Source organism: Varanus komodoensis, unplaced genomic scaffold, assembly GCF_004798865.1.
Source record: "Varanus komodoensis strain SLA01 unplaced genomic scaffold, ASM479886v1 scaffold64, whole genome shotgun sequence".
NCBI lineage: Eukaryota > Metazoa > Chordata > Lepidosauria > Squamata > Varanidae > Varanus > Varanus komodoensis.
The window spans coordinates 812,316-837,016 of NW_025336273.1; the positions used below are offsets into that span (position 1 = coordinate 812,316).

At 50.4% G+C, this 24,701-nt stretch overlaps 1 protein-coding gene across 1 annotated transcript in view; it reads right to left on the reverse strand.

Moving 5' to 3' along the window:
• Positions 1-208: 208 nt before the first annotated feature.
• BLK (BLK proto-oncogene, Src family tyrosine kinase) overlaps positions 209-24,701 on the reverse strand; it is a 38,568-nt gene continuing 14,075 nt past the window's right edge. The window contains exons 2-14 of the mRNA XM_044450292.1: positions 21,913-21,991; positions 19,788-19,804; positions 18,960-19,008; positions 17,519-17,612; positions 16,533-16,631; positions 15,121-15,224; positions 13,639-13,785; positions 11,346-11,498; positions 9,425-9,604; positions 8,156-8,232; positions 4,193-4,343; positions 2,709-2,840; positions 209-511 (exon numbers count right to left, since the gene is read on the reverse strand). Of these exons, the coding sequence (XP_044306227.1) occupies positions 282-511; positions 2,709-2,840; positions 4,193-4,343; positions 8,156-8,232; positions 9,425-9,604; positions 11,346-11,498; positions 13,639-13,785; positions 15,121-15,224; positions 16,533-16,631; positions 17,519-17,612; positions 18,960-19,008; positions 19,788-19,804; positions 21,913-21,985 (1,506 nt within the window). The 5' untranslated portion in view covers positions 21,986-21,991 and the 3' untranslated portion in view covers positions 209-281. The remainder of the gene's footprint in view (positions 512-2,708; positions 2,841-4,192; positions 4,344-8,155; positions 8,233-9,424; positions 9,605-11,345; positions 11,499-13,638; positions 13,786-15,120; positions 15,225-16,532; positions 16,632-17,518; positions 17,613-18,959; positions 19,009-19,787; positions 19,805-21,912; positions 21,992-24,701) is intronic.

Consider the following 24,701-nt stretch of genomic DNA (forward strand, 5'->3'; position numbering starts at 1 on the left):
ACTCTTTTGCCCAGCCCCGCCAGTTTAAATTAGAGTCTCATGGGTGCAGATGGAAAGACTGGTCTGAGCCAGGCAAAAAAGCACGGCTTAAGAGGCAGATGTGTCTTTCCTTCCCAGATCTTCTCCTTATGCCTGGCATGGACAATTCTTGTAGCTCATGGCCTCATAAGGGAACCGGATCCTTTCAAACATGTTGTGACACAGAGAAAACGTTGAAGGGAGGGAGATGTCAAACATCTCGGTAAATCCCTCGGTGAAATTTCAAGAACTCTCCAGCAGCTCTATCTGTTGGTCGTGGGGTGGGGAACTGTGGGTTCGGGCTGATACTGCAGCTCCGTGGCAGTGAAAAAGTCTTCAAGGGTGGCCTGGAGGTAGTCAAAGGTGGGCCTTTCTTCCGGATTGTTCTTCCAGCATTTCTGCATGATCGCATAGAGTTCGAGGGGGCACGATTCCGGGCAGGGCATCCGGTACCCCCGTTCTAGGTTTTGGATCACTTCCGGATTAGTCATTGCTGTGGAAGGGAAAGGAAACATTGGGAAACTGGCTTATATTCTCTCCGCCCAGTCTGCCCCAGGATCCCTCCTCCTCCGCCAGGTGGGAGAGGAGCTGCAGCCAACCAGCAGAGGGGACAAGATTCTCGGGTGCTGTCAGGGCTGGAAACAGGAGCCCAGTGGCCCTGGGCAACTGCCCTGGGGCATGGATGGCAGGCTTCCTTGGGGCAATTAAGGATTCAGTTCCCCAGACCCAGGAGCCCGTCCTGGCTCCAGGATCCTGAGGCGTCCTGGGCAAGCCACCCTTGCTTGTGAGCCATTGTGAGTGTGGCTCCACCTTCGCACAGTTACTGCTCACCATCCTCTTCCTCCTTGCACTTGCTCGCTGACCAGGCAGAGAGGCAGGGGAACAAGCAGGCTGCAATGGGGAGGAAGAGGAGCGAACCCAGGGGGTGGTAGTCCAAGAGGCCTGGCTGGGGTTCTGGCCTCCAGCCATGCCTGTTTCTGAGCCTTGCTCAGGCCACAGGAGCTGGTCCACCTGGTCCCAGGTTGGCTACTGGTTTGCCTCAGTCCAAAGGACTACCGAGCCTTCCTGTTTAGGCTGGGACTTTGCCTGGGTGGGCACATCTTTCCTGCTTCTGCAAAGGGTTCTCTGGACCTCCTTGGGATCCACCCCTCTTGCATCTGCGGACCCTCCTCTCCTGCTTGGCCTGGTCCTGCAAAGCGAGCTGGGCCAAGAGGAAGTCTGTGAGCACTCAGGAGTCCCCCTCCCAGTTGCAAACTGGCAACCTTTCCCTCAGGATCAGGGGCTGCACATGGCAAAGGTCACACCAGGTACCGTTCCCAGTGACCAACCTTGTTCCCGGCCCACTGCTGTCTGGAATTATCTGTCCAACCTTCCACCATCAGGTGCCTTCCAGATGCTTCAGACTACAATGACCATCAGTCCCAGCCAGGTATGGTGGTGGGAAGGCATTGAAACTGGAGTTTAACCATACCTGGGGAGGACAGGCCTATTCTGATAGGCGATGGCTCCCAAGAACTAACAGAGAGGTATTTTTTGTCAGATGTAGCCTGAAGCCCTTTTCTGCCATGGCACTGAATTTTCAATGTTTTCCGAAGCCCTCAGATCTCACCCCTGTTTTGCACAAGTCCATGGTGTCCTAGCAGCTTTTGTTGACTACCATTGTAGATTTTTAGCTCCTTCCCCCCACACCCTTGAAACAAATAAGAAGCAAGCTAATTCTGAGGGAGGGTTCCAGTTGCCACCGGCTTGCACTCTGAAAGGGCTTCCTCTGGAGTTCCAATGCCTCTGATGGTATCAGGGCCATCTGGGTGTAGCACAAACCCCTTGCCACCTTTGATGGCATCTTCCTCAGCAAAATATCCCAAACAGATGGTCTTTTTTGAAAAACAACTAAAGAGCTCTTAGTGGAAGGATGCCCACTGGGGCGTTACCCAGTTTTGAGTTGCAAATGCCAGTGATTAAGTTGGTAACTTCTGCATGCAAAACGCACATGCTACCATAAAGGAATCTACACCCTCCCTTTGGGTTATTTTAGGTTTAAGGCAAAGCCCTAATGAAACAGTTCCTGGGTCTTTTTCATCCATACAGGCTGCCTCTTTCTTGACGGGTTCTGCAGGAAATCCGATGGAAAATCCATTTTCCAGGCACCAAGTCAAAACATTTAAGGCTCTCCCAGTCTTAAGCTTGCAGGCTTTGGAACTCCTTCCCTTCAAAGTTCATCCAGGAGAGGTTCCTGATTTTTTGAATCAGTCTTGCATGCTCCCAACACATGGGAAAATCGCAGACTTGGGAGAAATTTAGGCTTAAACCATTCAAGGAAGAGCTGCCTTAGGTCATTTCCCCCTCATGTTCCTCGTAATCTGGTTGTTTGCCAAGTTTCAGCTTCTTTGCTGGTGAAGAGATAATGAATATATGACTAGTTTTTCTAGAGGGAAAAACTGAGGCAAAGCTGGAAAAATTGGTTAGGGTCCATGCTTTTCTTTGGATTTTCTCATGGACAAAAATATCCCAAAGTCCTGGCATTTCTTCCCCCCAGACCCTTATGTCACTACATCTTCCCCCCACACTTTGCAAAAAAATGGGAAATATAAATACAGAAATAATCCACCATGAGTAACTTTGGATAGCGCAGGGTACAAATTCAATGGAGGAAGGGATGATGGGTGATGTGGTGGCAAGGCCTGCCCTACCTTGATAGGGACACTGTCCGTAAGTGACAATTTCCATGAGAAGAATCCCGAAAGACCAGACATCAGATTTGATGGTGAAAATCCCGTAGTTAATCGCCTCTGGAGCTGTCCATTTGATTGGAAATTTGGCACCTATCAGGAAAGGAAACATCTGTAAGGAAAAGCTGTTATGGATCCTCTCAGTCCGATTTAGGCTCCGAACACCCCCAGTGAGACACTCTTGGCCAGATAGGATACTCTGGACTCCTACCTGGGGTGCAGATTTTGCTTAAAGTGAGCTGAGCCAAGATTGAGTCTGCAAAACACACAGGGGTGATTGTGGCACCTTCGTGCCAAGTACGCAACTTACATAAAGCCTTGCACAGAGTACGCAAACGATCCAAAGCTTGCGAGTGATGTCTGCAGAACCCCATTTGCATAGTGGGGACCTGTGTGCCAGGTGTGCGAGCGGGCCTCATGGGCTTGCTTGGACTTGCTTCTGCTGGAAGGCCCCCACAAACGAGGCCAGGGTGGGGCACAGAGGAAATGGGAGCCGAGTCGAGGAAATTGGACGGAGCCCCAAAATGGATTGCTCCCACATGGCAGCAGCGCAGGTTCAGGGGACTTTAGTCCAGCACATCTGGAGTTACACCAGCTCAGGAAAGGACCGATTCAAGGCCTGGGCATCTAATAAATATCCGTTGCTCAGACTGGCCAGAATCTCTGAGATAAAATTTGGGAGCTAAGCCATCGATCTGAGCCTGTAGGCACTGGATTTCACCTGCCCAGGTCCAAGTCAAACTGTGGGTTGAGTGTGGATTGTTGTGGAAATGTGCCTTATTAAATCTGAAGCTAGCTGTGCGAACAAGCCATGGCCGGTCAACCCTGAGAAACCATGGTTTGTTGTTGGGTTGTGAGCTCTGGGTTGTTCACCATGGTTTGGTATCTTGGCTGGGTTCAGACAACATGGTAGTCCAACAATTCAACAACAGTCCACAAGTCAGTAGCCACCCTCACTCAACCATACTTAGGGGCTGAAAATGGATTATTGTGTTGTCCAAAGCCCAAGGGTGTGGGATGGGCTTCCATGGGAGGTGGTTGAGGCCCCCTCGGTGAGGGTGTTCAAGGACAGACTGGACATGCACATGGTGGGCATGTTGTGAGGGGAACTGGCTGGATCCGGGGGTCAGACTAGATGGCCTAGGAGTCCTCTTCTGACTTGCTCTGTTTCTATGTTTCAAACCCAGCTGGTAAGTAAAGCATATTCTGAAGGACATCCCTGCCAAAAAGGATGCATTTATGCACACAGAAAGCTAGCCTGCCAGGAATGTTCTGCACCCCCGTCCTGTGTTAGGTTTTTTTTGTAACGATTGGAGTCTCTCTTGCCAGAATATTAGAGTTAAGAGAAGCAGTCCAATCTTTAAAATCACTGAGTGGGCAGAAGTTGGTCTCAGAAAGGCCAACCTTTGGCCGCTGGAAAACAAGGCTTCAGATGTTGAACTGACCTTCTCGGGCAAGATATTCATTCTCTACAATTCTCGCCAGGCCGAAGTCCGCAATCTTGCAGCACAGACTGTCCGACACCAAAACGTTTGCTGCTCTGAGATCCCTGTGGATGGAGTTCATTTTCTCAATGTATGCCATTCCTTCAGCAATCTGGGAGGAACAAGGCAGATGATGGAAATGAAACAGTGTAGAACAATCACAGATTCTGCCAATCATTGCAAAGATGGATTCTGTGTTTGGCTAATAATGAGCAAAAGCATAAATTCTGGTTTCTCCCTGTTTTCACTTCCCCAGTCTTCAGTTTCATCTGTTCTACCTCAGCCAATGGTGCTGTGTGTACAGTCTGTGCAAAATTGGTTTGCATTTTGTGCAAAATAATTTGTGCATTCTGTATGCATTTTTGCCTGGTATGTTACTTTAATGCAACTTGGCTAATGTATGCCATTTTTGCATGCAATTCTTCCTAATGGAATGCATTTTGAACACAGTTTAACTAATATGCCTGGAATTGTGTGCACTTTTCCCTAACAGACACAGGTTGGTGCACATATTAGTTTAACTTAATTACAGGGCTGCAGAACAGAATTCAGAGAAGTGTAAAACCTGCAATTTTGTTCATGCAATTATTCGGCAAGTGAAAAGTAGGAAGATTCACATTCAAATAATTAATGTAACTTAAAATTACATTACTTTAAGATTTCTCCAACCCCATCCCTAAACCTGACAGCCTTCCTTCCAGCCAGCCTTTGAATCTTTCTGCCCTCAAAAAAGGGTTGAACAAAATTTGGTTTCCGGTTGTTTGGACCTACAACTCTCATCAGTGCGAGCCAGTCTTGCTAATGGTGTAAGGTCATGCAATTCATTAGCCAAAACCTCTGGAGGGCCACAAGTTTCCCAGTCTTGCGGGAAGAGCCTGGATCCTGGGTGGCATCCCCAGTGGAAGGGGAGCGGGGCAGAAGGAGCTCTCCCCTCCCGCCTCCAAACAAACACATCCTTTACTGGTTTATATCTTAGTGTGGATGGAAGCTTATACTCTCAGTTGATAAGCAGGGTATAAACAGAACAAGAAAATGGATGGACTGCTACTTTCTGGAGAGCATTAACTGTGTTGTTGTGAGTCGCAAAGTCGTGCCCGACCCATCGCGACCCCACGGACAACCTTCCTCCAGGCTCTCCTGTCCTCCGCCATCCCTCGGGGTCCACCCAAGCCCACACCCACTGCCCCAGTGACTCCATCTAGCATTAACATTAACATCTAGGATTACTCAGAGGAGGGCTTTCTCTGCGGTGGCGCCCCGGCTATGGAATGCGCTCCCTAGAGAGGTCCGCCTGGCGCCGTCATTATATGCTTTTCCACACCAGGACAAGATCTTTTTATTTAACCAATGTTTTAAAGTTAATTAATTTCAATGGTATATTTATTTATTTAATTCATTTTAACTATGTTATTGTATACTCTCGTGGTATAGCCAATATATTTATGGTATCGGAAGCCGCTGAGAGGTCCAGGAGAACCAACAGAAATGAACTCCCCCCATCCCTCTCCCTGCACTGGTCATCATACAGGGCGACCAAGGCAGATTCAGTGCCATACCCGGGTCTGAAGCCGGACTGAAATGGGTCCAGAGAATCAGTCTCATCCAAGAGAGCATGGAGTTGTCCCACCATTCCAACACCTTGCCCAGAAACGGGATGTTGGCCACTGGTCTATAATTGGTGGCCATCTCTGGATCCAGGGACGCCTTCTTTAAGGCTGACCTGACCACCGCATCCTTTAGAGAGGTGGGCATCTGGTCGTCCCTCAGAGAGGCATTGATGACCTCCAGGATCCAGGCATCAATCCCGTGTTTGGCTTTGGTCAGCAGCCACGACGGGCAAGGGTCCAGTAAACAGGTGGTGGGACGTACTTGTCCAAGCACCTTGTCCACATCATCAGGCCACAACAACTGAAACTCATCCAACCATATGTGACCAGACGGTAACAATATGTGCCCAGAGACCTAGGTTCTATTCCCCATCCAGCCATGAATCTCTCTGTGTGACCTTTACTCTCACTCTGACCTACTTTGCAGGGTTGTTGAGAGGACAAAATAGGGAGGGGGAGTGTATAAGCTGCCCTAAGTTCTTGGCCGGAAAAAGGGCATGAGATAAATAGAGCAAAGACACGCATTTAGCCGCTGCAGAATCACGCTATCTGGAACCAGGATGGTCCACGGCATGGCAAACCTTCCGTTTTGTATGGTTTTGCTCTGCTCAAAGGGGCGCAAGAATTTTCCAGCCCGCAGAGATGGTGTTGGTAATTTTATTTTCCACCCCGGCGCTTTCATGTGGTCTCAGACAGGATATGAAGAGAGACTTTCCACAAATATCTGACGCGCTCGAGCTGACAAGCGTCGGGCTTGACTGCCGCTCACCTCAGTGGAAAGCAGAGAGATGGGTGTAACTTCCCGTCCTGGCGATGAGGCGATAGTGGCGACAGCTGCTCCCCGCCCTCCGCACAGGCGCAGGCGCTGGGCTGACCACAAGAACAGGCACACACTGAGCACTTTATAATTTTAGCGCCTGCCTGTGAGATTGTGTTGGGTCAGCCCTCGCTCTTGCACCGCTGCTTCTGCAAGCCTCTCCTGGACACGGGAAAGCTCTCCTCTTTTCTCCTCCCTGTCTGCCAGCCCGTCTTTCTCTTTCCAGGACCCCTTTCTCTCTCTCTCGCTCTCCCGCTCTCTCTGCCGCCATCTCCTCTCCCTCTTCCCCTTTGCCCTTTTGCAGCAGGCTTCCGAGGGATGGGGAGGTTTGCCGGAGGGTTGAAAAAAATGCTTTCTGGGAGCTTAGGAACAAGCCAGAGGGTCCCAGGTCGACCACCCTTGTGCTTAGCAGTGCTGGGCAAATGTGAGCATTGTGGTCCAGCCAGAGATCTTGCATTCACTCCGTCGTGCCCAATTAATTGCAAATGTCACCCGACAGCTGCCAGTCAAGAAATCTGAGCTCTGCATTGACATCACAGAGTATAGTTCTACAGGTCAAAAGGTGGCTCAGATGGGACCCTTCTATTTCAGCTAGTTGTATTTTCCCCCGGTGCTACAATCAACACCTGGGCTCTGCCCTCCATGGCCATCTCTAAGCCAGGCTTGCAGGAGGGCCTTCTCGGTGGTGGCCCCTGAAATTATGGAATGAGCTCCTCACTGAGGCTCACCTGGTGCTAACCGTACTATATTTTAGGACAAGTTAAGCCTGTCCTCTAAAACAGGACACTGAATCAGCTCTAGGAGGTATATTGGGTTGGGTATCTAAGAAGCCTTGTGACTGACTTTTTAAACGAGACTGAGGGAACTGGGTCTCTTCAGCCTGGAGAAGAGGAGACTCAGAGGGGATCTGTTGGCGACATACAGGTATGTGAGGGGGTGTCACACGGAGGTGGGGAGAGACCTGTTCTCCCCTGCAGAGGAAGGCAGGACACGCTCCAACGGAGCAAAGCTCAGGGAGCCAAGGTTCAATTTGGATGCCAGGAAGCACTTCCTGATGGTTGGGACCCCCAGGGTGTGCAATGGGCTTCCACGGGAGGTGGTTGAGGCCCCATTGGTGAGGGTGTTCAAGGACAGGCTGGACATGCACATGGTGGGCATGTCATGAGTGGAGCTGGCTGGAGCCGGGGGGTCAGACTAGATGGCCTGGGAGACCCCTTCTGACTCAGTCTTTCTATGTTTCTACGCTTTTTCTTGCAATGTAGTTTTTGAGATTGCTTTTACTGTTATCTGTATATTTACACTGTATTTCTATTGTATTTTATGCACTGCTGCAAACTGGCCAGGGAGCTTCAGCAATGGGGCAGAATAAAAATAAATAAATACAGAAATGCATAAATGCATACATAAATAAACCGGTGTGTGGATGTTGAAGAAGCTGCATCCAGGCCGCAATGGGTCACTGAGAACAGAGACCATTTCAAAGGGAGTCAAAGCACCTACCTGGGCGCCCATGTCCACAAGTTTGGGGAAGCACAGCCTAAGCCCCTCGTCTGTTTTCAAGAAATCCAGCAGGCATCCTGAAAGAGAGGAGAAGCAGCATCTTTTATTATCGGGCGAGTCGGCAGAATCGCATTTGCCACCGGATTCAGAACTGGGCTTTACAGAGGGCTGGTGCTGGGGCTTCCATGAGCAAGCCGCTCAGCAGGCTAGTCTGAAATGTGGCAGGGCAGAAAAGCTGGAAAACAGGAGGAGGAACAGTGGGGAACTTATAGGAGGTTAAGGATGAGCAGCACATTTAGTCCGTCTGTTCCATCTAGACTAGCACGAGAGTTGTTTTGTGGCCATTTTTCTCCGTGCTCAGTGACTTTTAGAAAACAGGTTGTCCTCGCAGGTAGGGGAGGTGTGGCCATGTGCACTGCACCTGAGGAGGCACGTAATCCAGTGCCGTTTTGGGAAACAGCCTGATCTTCTCCCCATCTGAGATTATGGGACTTCATCAATTCCCATCCTCAGTGTGGGGGCAGGAAGAGAAGAGAGACAGAGGGCGAGTCTCCTCTTCTCCAGGCTGAAAAGACCCAGCTCAATTGATCTCACAGGGCACCCCCTCCACACCCCAATCCAGCTACTCTGCTCATGTCCCTGCAATGAACTGATTCCAACCTTGCTCTGTTTCTCTTGTAATGAGGGGCCCAGAACTGAGCACAATACTCCAGTTGCGGGCGCACCAGAGTCGTATAGAGTGGCAGCAATACCTCTCTTGATCTAGAAGCCACACTTCTGGTTATGCAACCAAGGGTGGCGTTCACCCTCTTGGCCACCGCATCACACGGCTGGCTCATGTTCAGCCTGCAGTTGACCAGCACCCCGAGGTCCCTTTCACAAGTGCTGCTCTTAGGAGCTTCATTTATATCTTGCCCTTTTCCCTCGTGCCAGGAGCCCAAGGAAGCCTACCTGCTTCTCTTCCACACAGGTTTTATCTTCACAACAACACCCCTGTGAGGCAGGCTGGCTGAGAGTTGGTGGCCGGCCCAAAGTCTCCCAGAGAGCGTCATGGCTAGAACCTGGATCTCCCAGGTCCCCAGTCCAAACACACCACCCTGGCTCTCAGCTGTGCACCAGATTTACAACTCTGAGCAGACACTCGGCCTTAATTGCCCTTTGGTCCCGTCCAGGAGGATGCCTGTGTTCTGATACAAAAATTCCCCCATAAAGAGAAAACTAGCGTGCAACTGGCACCGATCCACCGGCCGTGGAGCCAAGACATTCTACCTTTGGCCATGTATTCCGTTACGATGTAGATCGGGTGCTGTGTGACCACGGCGTACAGGCGGACCAGCTTGCTGTGCTGCAGCCTCTTCATTAAATTGGCCTCGGCCAAAAAGGCGTCCCTTGGCATACTGCCTTCCTTCAGGGTCTTGATGGCCACCTTCACGTTGTTCAGGTAATACCCTGCAAAATGATGGCAAAGGCAATGAGCGGCGGTCTGTTCCGGCAGGATCTGGAAACCCAGCCTTGGTGGTGTCGTGGAACGAAGGCATCCGGGGACGCTGACCTCCACTGCTCCCCCACCAGATCCCCTGCTCTCTGGGGATGGGGAAATTAGTTTTCCGAAGGAAAAGCATTTATTTTCCCTTTTGCAGTGTGAGACGACTTGATCTGGAACGAGCAATTGGCATCCAGTAGCTCTGCAAAAGATCTGCTTCAGGTGGGACGAAACCAGGAGGAGGTGACTCAGCTCGGGGTCCTTCACAGGCAAAGCGCTTTCCCATTGGCTTTGGGACAAACGCTTTTCCCAGAAAAGCCTCTCCCAGTCTCCAAACCTCAAATCCTTGGCAAACCAGGACACGGTCAACACTGGAGTCCTGCATTGAGCAGAAGCTTGGCCCCCTCAGCCCCCTCGAGTCCACTATTCTAGGATTCCTTGACAGATTTCTCATCATGTGGATGTCTCCAGAAGAAGGATCGGCAGGGGAAAGGTTGGGGAAAAGCCATCGTGGCCTGCGAGCTGCCCACAGCTGCCATTCAGAAGATGCTGTTTAGGTTATCCTACTGCCCAGGGTCAACAATCAAGGGAAGCACAACCAAGAGGGTTGTGATGGTTCTCAGGATCTTGTTGTCTTCTGTTCGTTGGACTTCTTCTCCTTCTCAGCCCTGGCTTAGGGAGCAAGCTGAGAGGAAGCCCACAGGTGCTTGTGCAATTCTGGCTGCACAACTGGCAACCGTCTTCTGCATCACATGCAGCACAAACAAAGGCTACAAGTTGTGTGATTCCTGGTGGCTGCCTGCATAAATGCTTGGTGAGCACAGGAAGCTGGACACGTGGTTGTACGAAACCAGGCTGAAGTCTGGGGAACCAAGCCCAGAGAATCCTGCAGCTTCCCAAACCCAAAGTGGGTTCCTCAGCCCTCTTTACTTCCAATCGTGACTCAGAGAGTGGGTTCATACAACATGGCAATCACACTCGAAGGGTTATTATTCAATTGTGGGTTGCTGCTGAATTGCAGGTTATCGTGTCATCTGAACCCAGCCTGAATAACAAGCCACGGTGACCAGTCCACAACCCAGCAACAAACCATGGCTTCTTTTCAAGGGTTCTTTGTGGCTAACTAGTCTTGGTTAGCCAGTGCAGGAGAGTTCAAACAGCAGCATAACCCACCTTTTTTCAACAACCCATGCTCAACCCATGCTCAGGTCATTGCGGTGCTTGTTCTTGGACTTGCCAGCAGTGGAACCAAAGCCACGGCCCTTGTCAGAGCAGAGGTTTCTCTGGGAATTTCTCTGGAGGAAGCACTTGGGGCCTAAGACTTGTCCCCATGAAGAACCCCAAGCAGCTGCACTGGATTCTCCCACAGGCCAGGAGCCAGGAGACCAAACCGGAAGGCTCTTCTGCAGTGAATGGGACCAGGGACTCTGCCAAACTTACCGTGGCTCTCACTCGCTGCAAGGTTTCAAAGGATAATTATAGCAAGTGCTTCTTTAAAAACACTGCGCTCTGGAAGAGCAAAGGGCAGCTGGTCCAAAGTCACCCCACGAGCGTCAAGGCCAAGTGGGGAGAGGGACCCGGGCTGCCCGTGTCCCTCCGCAGCGCTCTCCCTGCCGCACGGTCCTGGCTCTTGGGCTCGAAGGCCGTTCTGACCTCCTGCTGCCCCCCTCCACCCCGTGCCTTCCCCTCAATGGCCAGACTACTCACCCATCCAGACCTCTCCGAACTGGCCCGCCCCCAGCTTCTTGATGAGCTTCAGGCTCTCCCGAGGGATCTCCCATTCATCCGCCCCCCAAGGTCTCTGCGGAGCGGCGGATAAGCACGGATTCCTCAGCCGCTGGCACAGCCCGTCTTCACGATCTGCACATGGAGGGCACAAACGGGAGCAAGGCCTGAGGGGCGGTGGCCGAGGGCTGGGGCAGAAGGCGGCCTCGGCCCTTGGGCCAGCCACGAGCTGGAAGGCTGTGGGGAGAAGGCAGGGAGGGCCCCGAAGCCCAGCCCCTGCCCTCCCGAGCCTGAGTCCCCGTGCCCCCAGGGCCATCTGAACGCGTGGGCCTGAGGGGCACTTGCCCGTGGGCCCCATACTAATCTGTGCATGTTAACCCTTGGGAAATCGGAAAACTTCCAAAATTAACAGCAGTTGTAGTTGTCGTCGGGGCCCCAGGACACTGCTTTGTCCGGGGCCCATAATGTTGTTAAGACGGCCCTGGTGCCCACTTCCAGGGAAGGAGCTGCAACTCAGTAAAGGGGTCCCAGGTTTGGTCACTGGCACCTACGGGTGGGACCAGGAGGAAAACTCCTGCCTGACGCTCCAGGGGCGGCTGCTGCCAGCCAGAGTCCTGAGCTGGCCCTCCCCTTCTTGCCCTCCAGCTCCAGAACACCAGACCGTCTCTTTGCAATGCTGGTCTTTCTTGGCATGCCACGCCAACAAGACAAAGTAACTCTAACAGCTGGAAGATAAGCCTCTGCTCATGTGAAGAGTGTAGAACCCAGACTGAGGACTTCTCCTCTACATCTTCCCCTGTCAGTGGCTCTGTGGGCTCTATCACAGGGTGGTTCCCATGGGCGAAGGGCCGGCCAGCAAGACCTCCCCAAGCCCCCTAACCAGGCAGATTTCTCTGCTAACGCCTTGTCTTGGGGTCAGGGGCCAGGCAGGGCAATGGCTCTCCTCCTTCCCACTCTGGACAGCTCCCATCTTTCAAAGACATCTCTGCTCTCCTGACCTGCCTGGGAACCTGTGGACAGCAACTGGCTGAGAGATGCACCAGAGGGGGCTCGAGAAGTGCGATCAGCTCATGCATGCAAGCTGTCCCAGAAGCAGTGAGCTCCGAAGGGGCCATGTGCTCCTCTCCACGGAGCAAGCAATGCTGGGAAACTCTGTGACTGCTCATGTGAGCGGAACGCATTTGGCCTGGATCTGCTCCAGCCATGACATCACGATCGACTTTCTTCTCCACGGATGGCCTGGGCCGCCCTGAGCGAGATTAGCTCTTGGAAAGCGGTGGGTGCAATTGACTGTCCATGAAAGTCAGGACAACGTTCTTATCTTGTTTAAAGGCTGAACGAGGCCTTATATGATTCATGTGTTTGGAAAAAGTTGTGCTTAAAAGTGTCAATAAATGAGTATAAATCGAGTGAAATGCATACTTTGGACTCCTGGGTCTGAGGTTGGAAATGTCCGTGCCCTCCCCGCCAATCTGGAGAGAATTAACCACATGGCCAAAGATGGCTACCTAGCCGAAATGCAGCGTGGGAGATGCTGCATTTCTCCTGCTCCGCAGCGGATGCTCATAAGCCTCCACATTCATGGGCTCATGAGCATCAGGGGTGCAACTGAGAGGAGTGCGCTGGAGTTACATTCTAGTCTCTGGCATTTGTGGGCTTCCATGTGCGCTCAGTCCAGTCTTGCAAAGCAAGCCCAGCTGTGGGGAGGTCTGCAAACTCTCCAAGAAAGGCCATGCACCTGTGAAGCCTCTTCCGTGCTGGCATGAGCTGGTCCCTTCCTTCTTCCCTCTGGGTCCAAAACCCAGGACAATATTTCAATAAACGCAGTCCTTTTATTGAGACTCCATAGCTATAACCGCTTGAGCTCTGAGCAGCCTTCTGCTGAAACTGAAAAGAGAAGTCTCTGCTCATGGAAAGAGCGGAATCCAACCTAGAAACTTCCCTGTGGCCTCTCCCTTGCAGTAGAACTTCTGGCTCCACCTTGCTGGGGAGCAAGAGGTGGCCCATTTCTTCCAAAGCCCTACCGTGCATCTTGCACCTGGACTGGGTCTTGCACCCGCTACCCCTCTCTCCTGAAAGCCTTTCCTCCCCTTCTGAAACAGGCCCATTCTCATGCTCAGCCTGAGAAACTTCAGTAGGCGCACATGATTATTAAAAACATACACATGAATCTCCTTTCCACACGAGAGTTCTCTACAGTCAAGCGCTAAATCTGGCCTTCTCAGCATACCTTGCTAAGCCCTGCCAAACCTGACCTGTTTTGAGAGTGACTTACCGGAATAATACTTGACAAGTTCCTGCAGTGTGGGGAATTTGGCTGTAGGGCAGATGTAGTATCCCCCAGAATCCATCCCATGGATCTTGTAATGTTTGACAACATCCCCTTGGGGTGAATTGTCTCTAACGGAAAGAGCAAAGCAATCTGGAACAGCAAAAGCAGAAATGGTCACTTGATGTTGCCACTGGAAAAAGTCCCTGAATTATGCAATCAACAGAAATGTCGTATCACAGAGACTTTAACGATTGGGCTTTCTTTGCTGTTCACAGGCTGATCTTGCGTGAAAATGAGAAGGTGAAGGAGAAGAAAGAGTCGGGTGTCTACTAAATCAGATTTCCTAACCTGATCTGTTGAACTACAACTTTCATCGGCCACAGACATCCTGGCCAGTGGGCATTGCAGCCCAGTGCATCTGGAGGAAACCAGTTGTGGTAAACTTGCTAAAATAACAGGACAAAACCAGCGATTTCGCTCAGACACAAATACAAACCTCAATGGAGGGGAACAGCTGATCAGAGGCAATGAATGAATGAGTCCTTCACTCATTGCCCAGTTGTGCTGAGTCAAAAGAAGTAAAGTGGACACAGTCTTCGAACAGGAAGCTTTAAAGCATGGGTCTTCAAACTGTAGCCCAGGGGTCAGATCTGGCCCACCATTCCCATTTATCCGGCCCCCCATGCGCATTTGGACCCACCATGCGCCCACCACTGCCCACCTCGTCCGGCGCGCGGGGAGGCAGCGGTTTGCCCACTCGGAGAAAACACTCTCCAAGAGAGCAAGCCACTGCCTCGTGCGCCCACCTCGCGGCGTGTGCCGCCCCCGCCCTGCCTCGCTTCCCCTCGCCGTGCGCATGTGCCACCCCCATCCCCGTCCGGCCCATGCGCACCGCCGGCACCACCGGCATCCAGCATGGGCACCTTTCAACGGGCCCCCTGGTTAAAAATGTAGAGGACCCCTGCTTTAAATTAAAGGCACAGTGTTTCTTCAACGCCTCAAGAATATTCTGGTTAATTTGGTACTGCAAGCAACGTAACTCACCCCCAAGCAAACCCAAACCCAAATCAGGTCTAAGAAGGGAAGCATAAAACGGAAGACGGGGGGGACGTGATCTGACAGTAATGGACAATTGTTCTCCCTCAAACTTACGTCAGTGCCAGAGAAAAGGGTCTGTGATCCTACAGTGGAAAGGACCTGTTATAACAGGAAGGCAAATGACCCTTTTCTGTCTGCATTGCCATATAAATGAGGTGTGTACCCGATAGACACCCTTCTTCCTCAACAGCAGCACTCAGGGTAGTTTTGCAGAAAATGAGAATTAAAATGGCAAAAGATCACATTGGTGCTGTTTCTAAACAAATCAATGCCATGCCTTCTCTCCAATGAAAGCATGAAGTCTGCATACAAGACACACACACACACACACTGCTTGAATGATGCATGCGATCAGGGAAGGATGAAAAGAATTCCCCAGCTTCTTACTCGGAGTCGTTTCACTCTCCCTGATTAGGAAGGAGCCCACCGCGTTGCCAGGCCCCAGCAGGAGACGTTCAGCTTCTTTCCTGTTGTGACCTTTGCAAAACCATCTGAGAGAGAGAGAAAGAGGGAGAGAGAGATTTGTTAAAGGTCCCAAGCTGGAGCTGAGATTGTCAGCAAGAGCCAGAATCCCACACAATTCACAAGTTGTCTGTTTTTGACTAACAGCCTTGAGAAAGGTTTTCTGTCCCCTTCGCTCATGCTGTTTCCCATGCAACAAATTTATCTGCCCGCCGGGGAGAAAGGTGGAGATTGAATATGAGATCCAACAACCAAAGACACACTGCTTGTGCATGCAATGATCATGGGCGAACATGGAAATTCCTTCTTCGTGCAGTTAACAGTCCTCAGAACCAAAAGGGACATTACTTTTCCATTTTGCGAAATAGTGATTTATGAATCCAATAGACATTTTGCAATAGTAATTGCAAGTTCAGGGGTTTTAATTCAGATCAGGTGGAAAGGCTTGAAATCCCCCACCTCCCTTCTTGCTTTTTATGCTTTCCTAACCTTGCAGTTTATTGGATGTTAAGCTGCCGTATCGACTTTTGATTTTGCCACAGAGTTGCGATCTGAGCACTGCATGAGGAGCATTTCATTTCCTGCTTTTCCAAGGCATAACCTCTAGGTGGCACTGTGGTTTGGAAAATAGTGCAAATACAGACAAGAAAAAGGTGCTTTCTTTCACCTTCTCAACTAAACGAAAATAGAGACAAGGAAATCGCTCTTTCTTTCACCTTACTTTCTTTTCGGCATCAGGCAAAGACCTTCCTTTTAAAAAGGTACTTTAATAAATAATGCCATTGACCTTTGTTTTGTTTTTCTGCTTGTATTTTATTGTTATTCTATTTTTAATATTTCATTACTGGTTTTTATTGTGTTTTTATCTTGTCATTGTGAGCCACCCAGAGGTGCTGTGGCACAACTGGGCGACCTAAAAATGTTTTAAATAAATAAATAAATGGTACATTTTTCCTGTTGGGAAAAAAAAATCCCCCGAAGTACTATTTAGACAGTGTAGGGAAACTGGAGGGTCATATCTTCACCTAAAGAACCAATAATCCACTGTGCAGGGAATGATGTGCTCATGTGGACTAGCCTCATCTAGAAAAGCCTTAAACCCAGATCACATGCCATGCACCTGTCTTAAGAACTGAGATTTTCCAGCCTGCTAAAACCGGTTCCCTTTGGTTTAGCAACCCGCACCTTTCCAGAGTTCTTACTGTAGAAGCACCCGGGCCAGAAACATGGTTAAGAGTATTAGTTGGACATCCCCAAATTGTCCAATTGCGGTAAGAAGGCTGATGCTTCTGTGACAAAAACACAAAGGGGCTTCCATGCAGAATTCCCAGACTCACTTTTCTTCTTCCAGGCTGTTGGCAAGAGCCACGAAATTGCTAGGTATGTAGCCTTTATTCCCGGTGGTGAGCGATTTTGCTAACCACCAGTCGCCATCGCTGTAAGCAAAGCACAGTAATTTTAAAAAAATCAATGAATGAGCAATGCAGAATGAAAGGCGAAGTGACCACATGCTGTTTACTCCACTCCCGTGGAGGAGGGAGGGGTTTTTATGACGCCTGCCAATTATTCTGGGCTGGTGCAGCTGGGAGCAAGGGCCTGAACTGGGATTTCAGCCCCAGGACTGGATTCCCTTTTGGAGAAGCTGCAGCGAACTGCATTCCAGTGCTAAAATGGGCAGGGACAAAATACCCAGCTGGCTGGCCTGTTTTGTCTTAAAAGCTCTTGCTGCCGGTATCTGAACCCTGGAAGAGGCATTTCATTTGAGAATAGGAAAATCTGCACAACATTCAGGAAAACACTAAAATCTTGAGGGTTGGGGGAAAGGGGGGCACATGGGGGAACCCACATTGGGCCAGAGCGAGACCGCAGGAGAACTGGATTTGACCCCAAGCCTAAGTTTCCCACTCCATTTTAAATGTGGGCAACCTCCAGATGTTTTGCAACGATTCCATGAGCTCCAGCCAGCATGGCCAAGGGTCAAGGATTCTGGGAATAGTAGTCCCAAAACTCTGGAGGGCAGGAGATTCCCTATTCCTTCATTCGGATGTGGAGAGTCTCCTGCATGGCCTCTCTTTGCTCCGAGAGCCTTAGATATACCTCACCTCCCACTTGGCCGGCTAAGATCACAGCCGGAACAGGTGCATTTCCAGTTGTGGGAAGAAATGGCATCTTGGCATCTGGGACGGAATGTGCACAAGGATAAAGGACGGGCTGATAGGAGTCCTCTCTTTGGGCATGGGTCATGCCTGAGTTTTCTTTTTCTGCATTCAGAGGCATGCCAGGGCATGACTGTACCACCCAAAAGCTGACTAAGGTCACTGACCTGCAAAGGACTTCAAACTTCTCGCCTACGGTGAGTGGCAGGTCCCGTTCGTTTGCAGAGGTGAAATCAAACTGTGCGATGACATAATGCTTTCCTGGAGCTGCAAAAACAGAAGCATTGACTGGGGCTCTAGGCCCAGAAGTGAATTGTTTCAGCTGCCAGGGACATCAATGTTAAGGCAGCTTCTGTTTTTGCTCCTTTAGTTAGAAGCTTTTGTTCCTCCGCTTTTGTTCCTTTAGTTAGAAGCTTCCTGAACCAGACTCGGTTTAGCCTGTTCCTGTTCGGAGGGGGGTGGGGAGCTGCTTTAGTTCTTTGCAGCCAGAGCAATTGATTATTATCTTAACAGTTCCATTTTCTTTTAGTTTGATGGCCATAACTGTGAAATTAACTAAAAATAATAACATTAATGTGCAATTGCTCTCAGGTTTCTCATTGCAGAGATTTGCACCTAGCCCAGAGATTAAAAGCAAATTAAAACCCAGGCAGATCAGCCAGCTGACAATCTTACACAGAAGAAAGAAAGTCATCAAATCAGGGATAGGCTAAGCTATTGCAGAGATTCAGGTCTCAGACCCACAGGACAAAGGCAAATCAAATGAAACTGCAAATTTGCATATGCTAATTTGCCCTAGTTTACCACCCACACCCTCACACAGGCCTGCTCTTTCCCCATGGTTTCCATGGGCAAAAGAACAAACCCATTTCAGGAGCCAAGGGCTGGATGTCCACACAACTATGTAAACCCCTCCACTTACGAAGGGGGAAAGTGACTTCATAGCCTGAACAGTTGCTAGTTAATGAATGCATGCGGAGCAAGACACTTTCTAAATATAGACAGCTCTGTGTGTGTGTGAGAGAGAGAGTTTAAAATCTGTCTGGCCTTTTCAGAGAAACCCACTAACAACCCTCCTGCTTTTCAGTTCAAGGTCACATGTTCCAGGAACAATCTTTCGTTTTGTCAGGAGGACAGACTCTGGCTTCTTCTCCTTTCTGATTTATGTGAGAAGTCAGGCCAGGAAAGGGAAGCCATTCACTTTGCAAGCCCAGACCTCGGCGAGCGGAGGGTGCTGTGGCTTCCTGCGCTCCAGGGATCTCAGGCCGATGGGAGCAATCGCAGTTTCTATCCAGTTTATCAAACACCCACCTGTTTCCTGTTGCATTTTGACTTTGCCATACTCAGTATTAATTGTTTCAGAATGCAATCTTAATCCCATCTTCCTCAAAAAATAGTCTTCCTCTTCCCAGAATGTCCCACTTTTCTGTCTAAACATGCATCCTTAGAAAAACACTTTCTCCCTTTGGAAGGACCCGAGAGTATTTAACAGGAGGCTTCACCCTGAAACTTGCCAAACTGTGTACATACATGCACTGATTAGAACAATAATTAGAAGGGAGGATACGAATTTAAGAAAGATGGGCATGGCTTTAGCCCTTCTCTTACCATCGCTCAAAAGCCGGTCAGCAGAAGCGCAGAGTTTTTGCTGCTTGCCCTTTGGGAGAAATAAAAAAGAACAGAAGCCAAGCATGGCTTTACTGCACCAGACAACGCCCACCCCACCACCAAGGCCCATGATGCACAGCATTCCTTTGCCAAGTGGTGTTGCAGGAACGCCATTCAGCATGCCCTGGATGGTTTGATTTCCTTGATTCGCAGAAGCGATGCCTGCATTATGCAGAGAATGTGTCCTTGGTACTCATGTTGAACAGACGGAAGGGCTGACGTGTATCTGATAAGGAAAAGCAGGAGGGAGGCACTCTCTGGCCAGATATTTTTTGGACTTGAACTCACAACAGGCCCAGCCAGTGCAGGTGATTGTCCTACAGAATCTGGAATACTGGGGCTTCCGTGCTCTTGACTCAAGGCACTGAGATCTCGCCTTCCTCCTGTGACGCTCAAACCAGACCTTTAAGGGATCCTGGGGAGGCCTCCTGCCCCATTACTGGACAGGCCCATTTAGGGATGCACTAATTCTTGGAGATGCAGGCTACTAGTCCTCAAGCTCCAGTTTTGCACATGCGCGTTCTCAGGGTGGCATGAGAGGCAACCCATTTTGGAGGGTCTGAGAGATCAGGATGAGGGGTGTGCAGGGGAGGTGGGTGGTTCTGGCAGGGCTGGCAGCTCGGACTCTGCTAATGAGGTGGCTGTTGAAATGGACCCAACTGCAGCCCAAGGCTCTGGGTACCCACTATGCCCGCTATGGGGAGATTTGCTCAGGGGCAGCCGAGAGGCCCAGGCAACCCACTTGTGGGAAAGAGGAAGAGCAGCAACATTCGGGGGGGGGGGGGATTTAGAGATGGGGAGTTGGATGGGGAACTGCGACTTGATAGTCCACCGTTGCATTTGTGGGGTGGCCCAATTGAGGTCTCCGAGGGAGGTGCACAGGGATGTTCCTTTCCACAGGGACAGGTGTGGAAGGACTCGTAAGGAAAGCATTGGGTGAAGAATGTCAAAAAGGGCTCATCGTTCCGCTTTGTGTATGGTCAGAGGCTTGTGGGCAAAACGAAGACCTTTGGCAAAGAAGCCCCAGTGAGTTTGTTACTACCGGGAGAGAGAAGCACAGCTTGCAACATCCAGTATCAGAGGAAGTTTGTGCACCAGGTGCAGGGGAACATGGGCAAGGTGGTGCAGCAGCAGTCAAGTTGTCCAGAGACTCTGTTTCGTCGTTTTGTAAGCCGTCGAGAGACTTTTAGTGTTGGGACGGCATATAAAAACTTTAAATAAACGAACAAACAAGTCCTCTACTTATGAGTTAGGTTCTTCAGGACTTCCTCAGCTCAGCACAATAGAATTCACTTCCACAAGGTGCAGGGATGAACGAACAAGTTCCTGGAGGAGAAGTTTATCAAGGATGGAATCGGTGCAGCGAAGGGCCACTAGGATGGGGTGGTTTGCAGGGGAAGCTGCATGGGGAGAGGCTGAGGGAGCTGGGTCTCTTCAGCCTTGAGAGGAGGAGACTCCGAGGGGATCTGTTGGAGACACACAGGTATGTGAGGGGGCATCACACGGAGCTGGGTAGAGACCTGTTCTCCCCTGCAGAGGAAGGCAGGACACGCTCCAACGGAGCAAAGCTCAGGGAGCCAAGGTTCAATTTGGATGCCAGGAAGCACTTCCTGACAGTTGGGACCCCCAGGGTGTGGAATGGGCTTCCACGAGAGGTGGTTGAGGCCCCATCGGTGGGAGTGTTCAAGGACAGGCTGGACATGCACATGGTGGGCATGTCGTGAGCAGAGCTGGCTGGTGCCAGAGGTCAGACTAGATGGCCTGGGAGGCCCCTTCTGACTTGCTCAGTTTCTAGGTTCTGTGTCTCTATGTTTCTATGTTATTTGTGGCTCAAAGATGGCTAGATGGCTATGAACTGCCTCCAACAAGCTTGTGACTGGGGAGCATGGGTGGGAGGGTCTGGCGGCACTCCAGCCTGCTCCAGCGGGGCTCCCCTTGTGTTCTTGGGGGCTTGGCGATCTTTGGAGTCTGAATAAGGGCTGGCAAGAGGGGCACAGAGCCTTCAAGGCGAGCAGCTGTGGATCCGCTCATCCTCATGAAGGTGTTCCACCACTTCTGAAAGCCCTCCGAGGATGTCCATCTCCACATCTTCTGGACATGAAGGACCAACCAAGACCAGCAAGGAAGAACCCTTGCTTGACGTGCAGAGGTCTCTGATGCAACACCCAGTATCCCCAGGTAGGTGGAGGAAGAACCTTCCTGAAACCCTGGAGTAGGGATATGGGGTTGGGAATTTGACGGAGTCCCTGGGCTCAGCTCCCTGGACCCCGCTCTGCTTTGGCATGGTCCCGAGTTCAAGTCCCTGGGAAGTGCGCCCCACATTTGTGGGGCGTTCAACAGGAATTGAGTCTTGTGTGCTGTGCAAAGGATCCCTCTCCCACACCAGGGCTTGGAACTGTGGACCCAGTGCAGAAGAAGGTCCTGATGGTGCGACTTTCGTGACACGTGTGTTCACGGACTTTCCAGTGCGTCAGCCTGCTTTGCAAGACCAGGCTGAACAAGAGAGGAGGTCCATGAATGTGAGAGGGACGGATTCTGGTGAGCTTTGCCCTTCTCCTCCCCTGGATGCTACTGACCCCTGACAGTCCAGGCCTAGCTGGACCAATGGTCTGGCTTAGAGTGCGGCAGTCTCCTTTGATCCCGTTTTCCGTAATTTATGGGACAGGAGTCAATGGGATGGACTGGGGGAATGGGAAATGCTTGTCGGGGCCTGGCTGAGTGTCCGTCCCCTGAACGTACGGACCAGGCTGCAGGAATCGGTTCATCCGGAGGATGAAGAATTTCAGTCCTTCGACCCCAGCTTTATAATGATTCAGCGCAGAGCATGCCCAGGTTTGGAGATGAAGCCTTACCAGTGACGGCAGCTCAGAATGCTTGCTTTTCGGAGGCCCTTGAGGTTTCCGCCGATAGATGGAATTGTACTTCTCCCTTTGGAAGGGCTTGGTTTTGCTTCCGCATAGTCCCATCCTGCACTGAAGGAAACACAAGCAAGGTTGTGTCCGGGCAATCACTTGCTGATGTTGCAACAAGTAAAAAGAGATGCCTTCTGCTTACACCCAAATGCCATGTCTGGAATGCTCCCTCTCTGCTGGGCAACCCAAGCGACTGTAGAAGAGGGATAAATTCTAAGAGCAGGGCCTTTCTGGTGGCGGTCCCAAAGCTGTCAAACAACTTCCTCTTGAAGTTGCAGCTCTTGGGCTACTTTGTGGGAAGTTGCGAGACACTGTTATTCCAGTTGGCTTCTGGCCTGTCTGGTTAAAGATTAGGAGCCAGGCTGAGTGACTCAGGAAGTCAATCAGAGGGATTCTTCTGGGAGAAGAAACTCCTGGGAGAGGAGTTTCCCCTTACCTTTCCTCTAAGGGAGGGGGGGTCTCCCAGGGCAGAGGGGAGGGGCAGCTGTATAAATCTGTCCCTTGGACTACCCCACCCAAGCAGCAAACAACATCAGTGCCAAAGCTATGTGCTGTTACGGTTGTCTCCACCGAGTGACTGAAGATGGTACTGCTGGCTTCGAACACAGATACAGTTACATTTATTAAAATTAGCTAATGCATTGTAAACATGAAGTAATCACATAGCGCACACCTGTAGTGCCCCTTAGCATGCATGTTCATGTGCTCGGCACTATGGCGATGACAAGAGGACAGACACACGCAGCTCCCTCCTGCAGCATGTCATTTGTTTGGACACTGCTCTACCAGAGCAACATTGCGGAGGAGCAGGATGCATTCCCAAAACAGAATAAATAAACCCTGCAACAGGAACCACTGAAATGCTTCATTTGATAAAAATGTATTAAAATGTTGAGCAAACATCTTTTACACCAATGTGAAAATGAACCACGCATTTAAAATGAACGTCTGTTGCTCTGCGATGGTTATCGTTCCTCTGTGTGCTTTTTCAGTTCAAGGGAAAGCGTCTAAAATGCCAGATTTTGCCATTCAGATTTAACACGATATTCCATCGCAAGCTGCGAGTGTGTTAGTCTTTTTACATCTCAGTTTTGGGCAGATGTCAACGATGAAACTGAAGCTGTCAGCAGTCAAATGGAGAGAAAGCAAATAGAGGCTTTTCCTCCTCTCTTGTAATATCAGAATGAACCGAGGGGTCATCCACCGATGCTGAATAGAGGCCACTGTTAACATTATTGGTTTTATCTGGCCAGGGCAGCTTATTGTATACTGTATTGTTGTATTTTAATTTAATATTTATATTTTTAATTTATATTATAATTATTTTAACTTAATGATGTGAGCCGCCCCGAGGCTTCGGTGAATGGGGCGGCATAAAAATGTTTTAATAAATTTAATAAATAATAATTGAGGAAAGCCAAAGGAAGACCTTCTCGAAGGGGGTGGTTATGCTACGGAGCTCGCTCAGGGCTGGCGCCAATAGCTGGCATGGTGGGGCACCTGCAAGGGCCCTCCATGGACTTGCCGCTCGCCTTCCTCCTCTCCACCACCTTGCTAACCTGCCTCCCACTCTGGACCTGAGAAAGGATGGGGAAATGGCAGCAGCGTCTGACTCCCGTTACTCACTCCCTGCCAAGGAAGAGGAAGAGGAAGTGGAGAAGGAACAAGAAGCGGGGAGGACAAGGGCGAGAGGCCCACGAAAGGTGTCTTGATCGGGGTCCTCGAATCCTGGCCTGCGAACTGAACTCACTAGCACAAGTTGTAATAAGGGGGACACTCATATGGGCAGCTTGAGATAAAATGCATGGAAGGGAACCCCATCAATGGCTTCCTCTTTCTGAGATACACCCCAGGTCCAAAATTACTGAGCATTTTGGTGCAACGTGTTGGTTGAGCAAGAAGGGTATTCTCCAACGGTAGATTTTGGACTGGACTAAATATACCGCAGATTTTATTTTCCTGGGCTCCAAGATCACTGCAGACTGGGACTGCAGCCAAGAAATTAAAAGACGCTTGCTCCTGGGGAGGAAAGCTATGGCAAATCTAGACAGCATACTAAAAAGCAGAGACATCACCCTGCCGGCAAAAGTGCGTATAGTCAAGGCTCTGGTTTTCCCAGTTGCAATGTATGGCTGTGAAAGCTGGACCATAAGGAAGGCTGAGCGCCGAAGGATTGAGGCCCTTGAATTGTGGTGCTGGAGGAGACTCCTGCAAGTCCCTTGGACCGCAAGGCGATCAAACCGGTCAGTCCTAGAGAAGATCAACCCTGACTGCTCTTTGGAAGGCCAGATCCTGAAGATGAAACTCAAATACTTTGGCCACCTCATGAGAAGGAAGGACTCCCTGGAGAAGAGCCTGATGCTGGGAACGATTGATGGCAAAAGGAGAAGGGGACGGCAGAGGATGAGGTGGCTGGATGGGGTCTCTGGGGCAGTGGGAGTGGGCTTGGGTGGACTCCGGGAGATGGTGGAGGACAGGAAGGCCTGGAGGAGTGTTGTCCATGGGGTCACAATGGGTCGGACATGACTTCACAACTAACATAACAATAAATATACCACAGCAAGGCCACAATCCTGTTTATATTACCCGGAAGTAAGCCCCATTGGACCCAGGGGGTCTTGCTGTGGAGAAGCACACATTGGATTGTACAGTAAATATGGAGAGCTTCAAAGTGACTCACAACTCTTGGTGTTTTGGGGTTGTTTCTCTGCAACACACTAACTCGCCATGAATTTCCCACAGTGCTGTGCAAGCTGTGTTGAAATGTGTC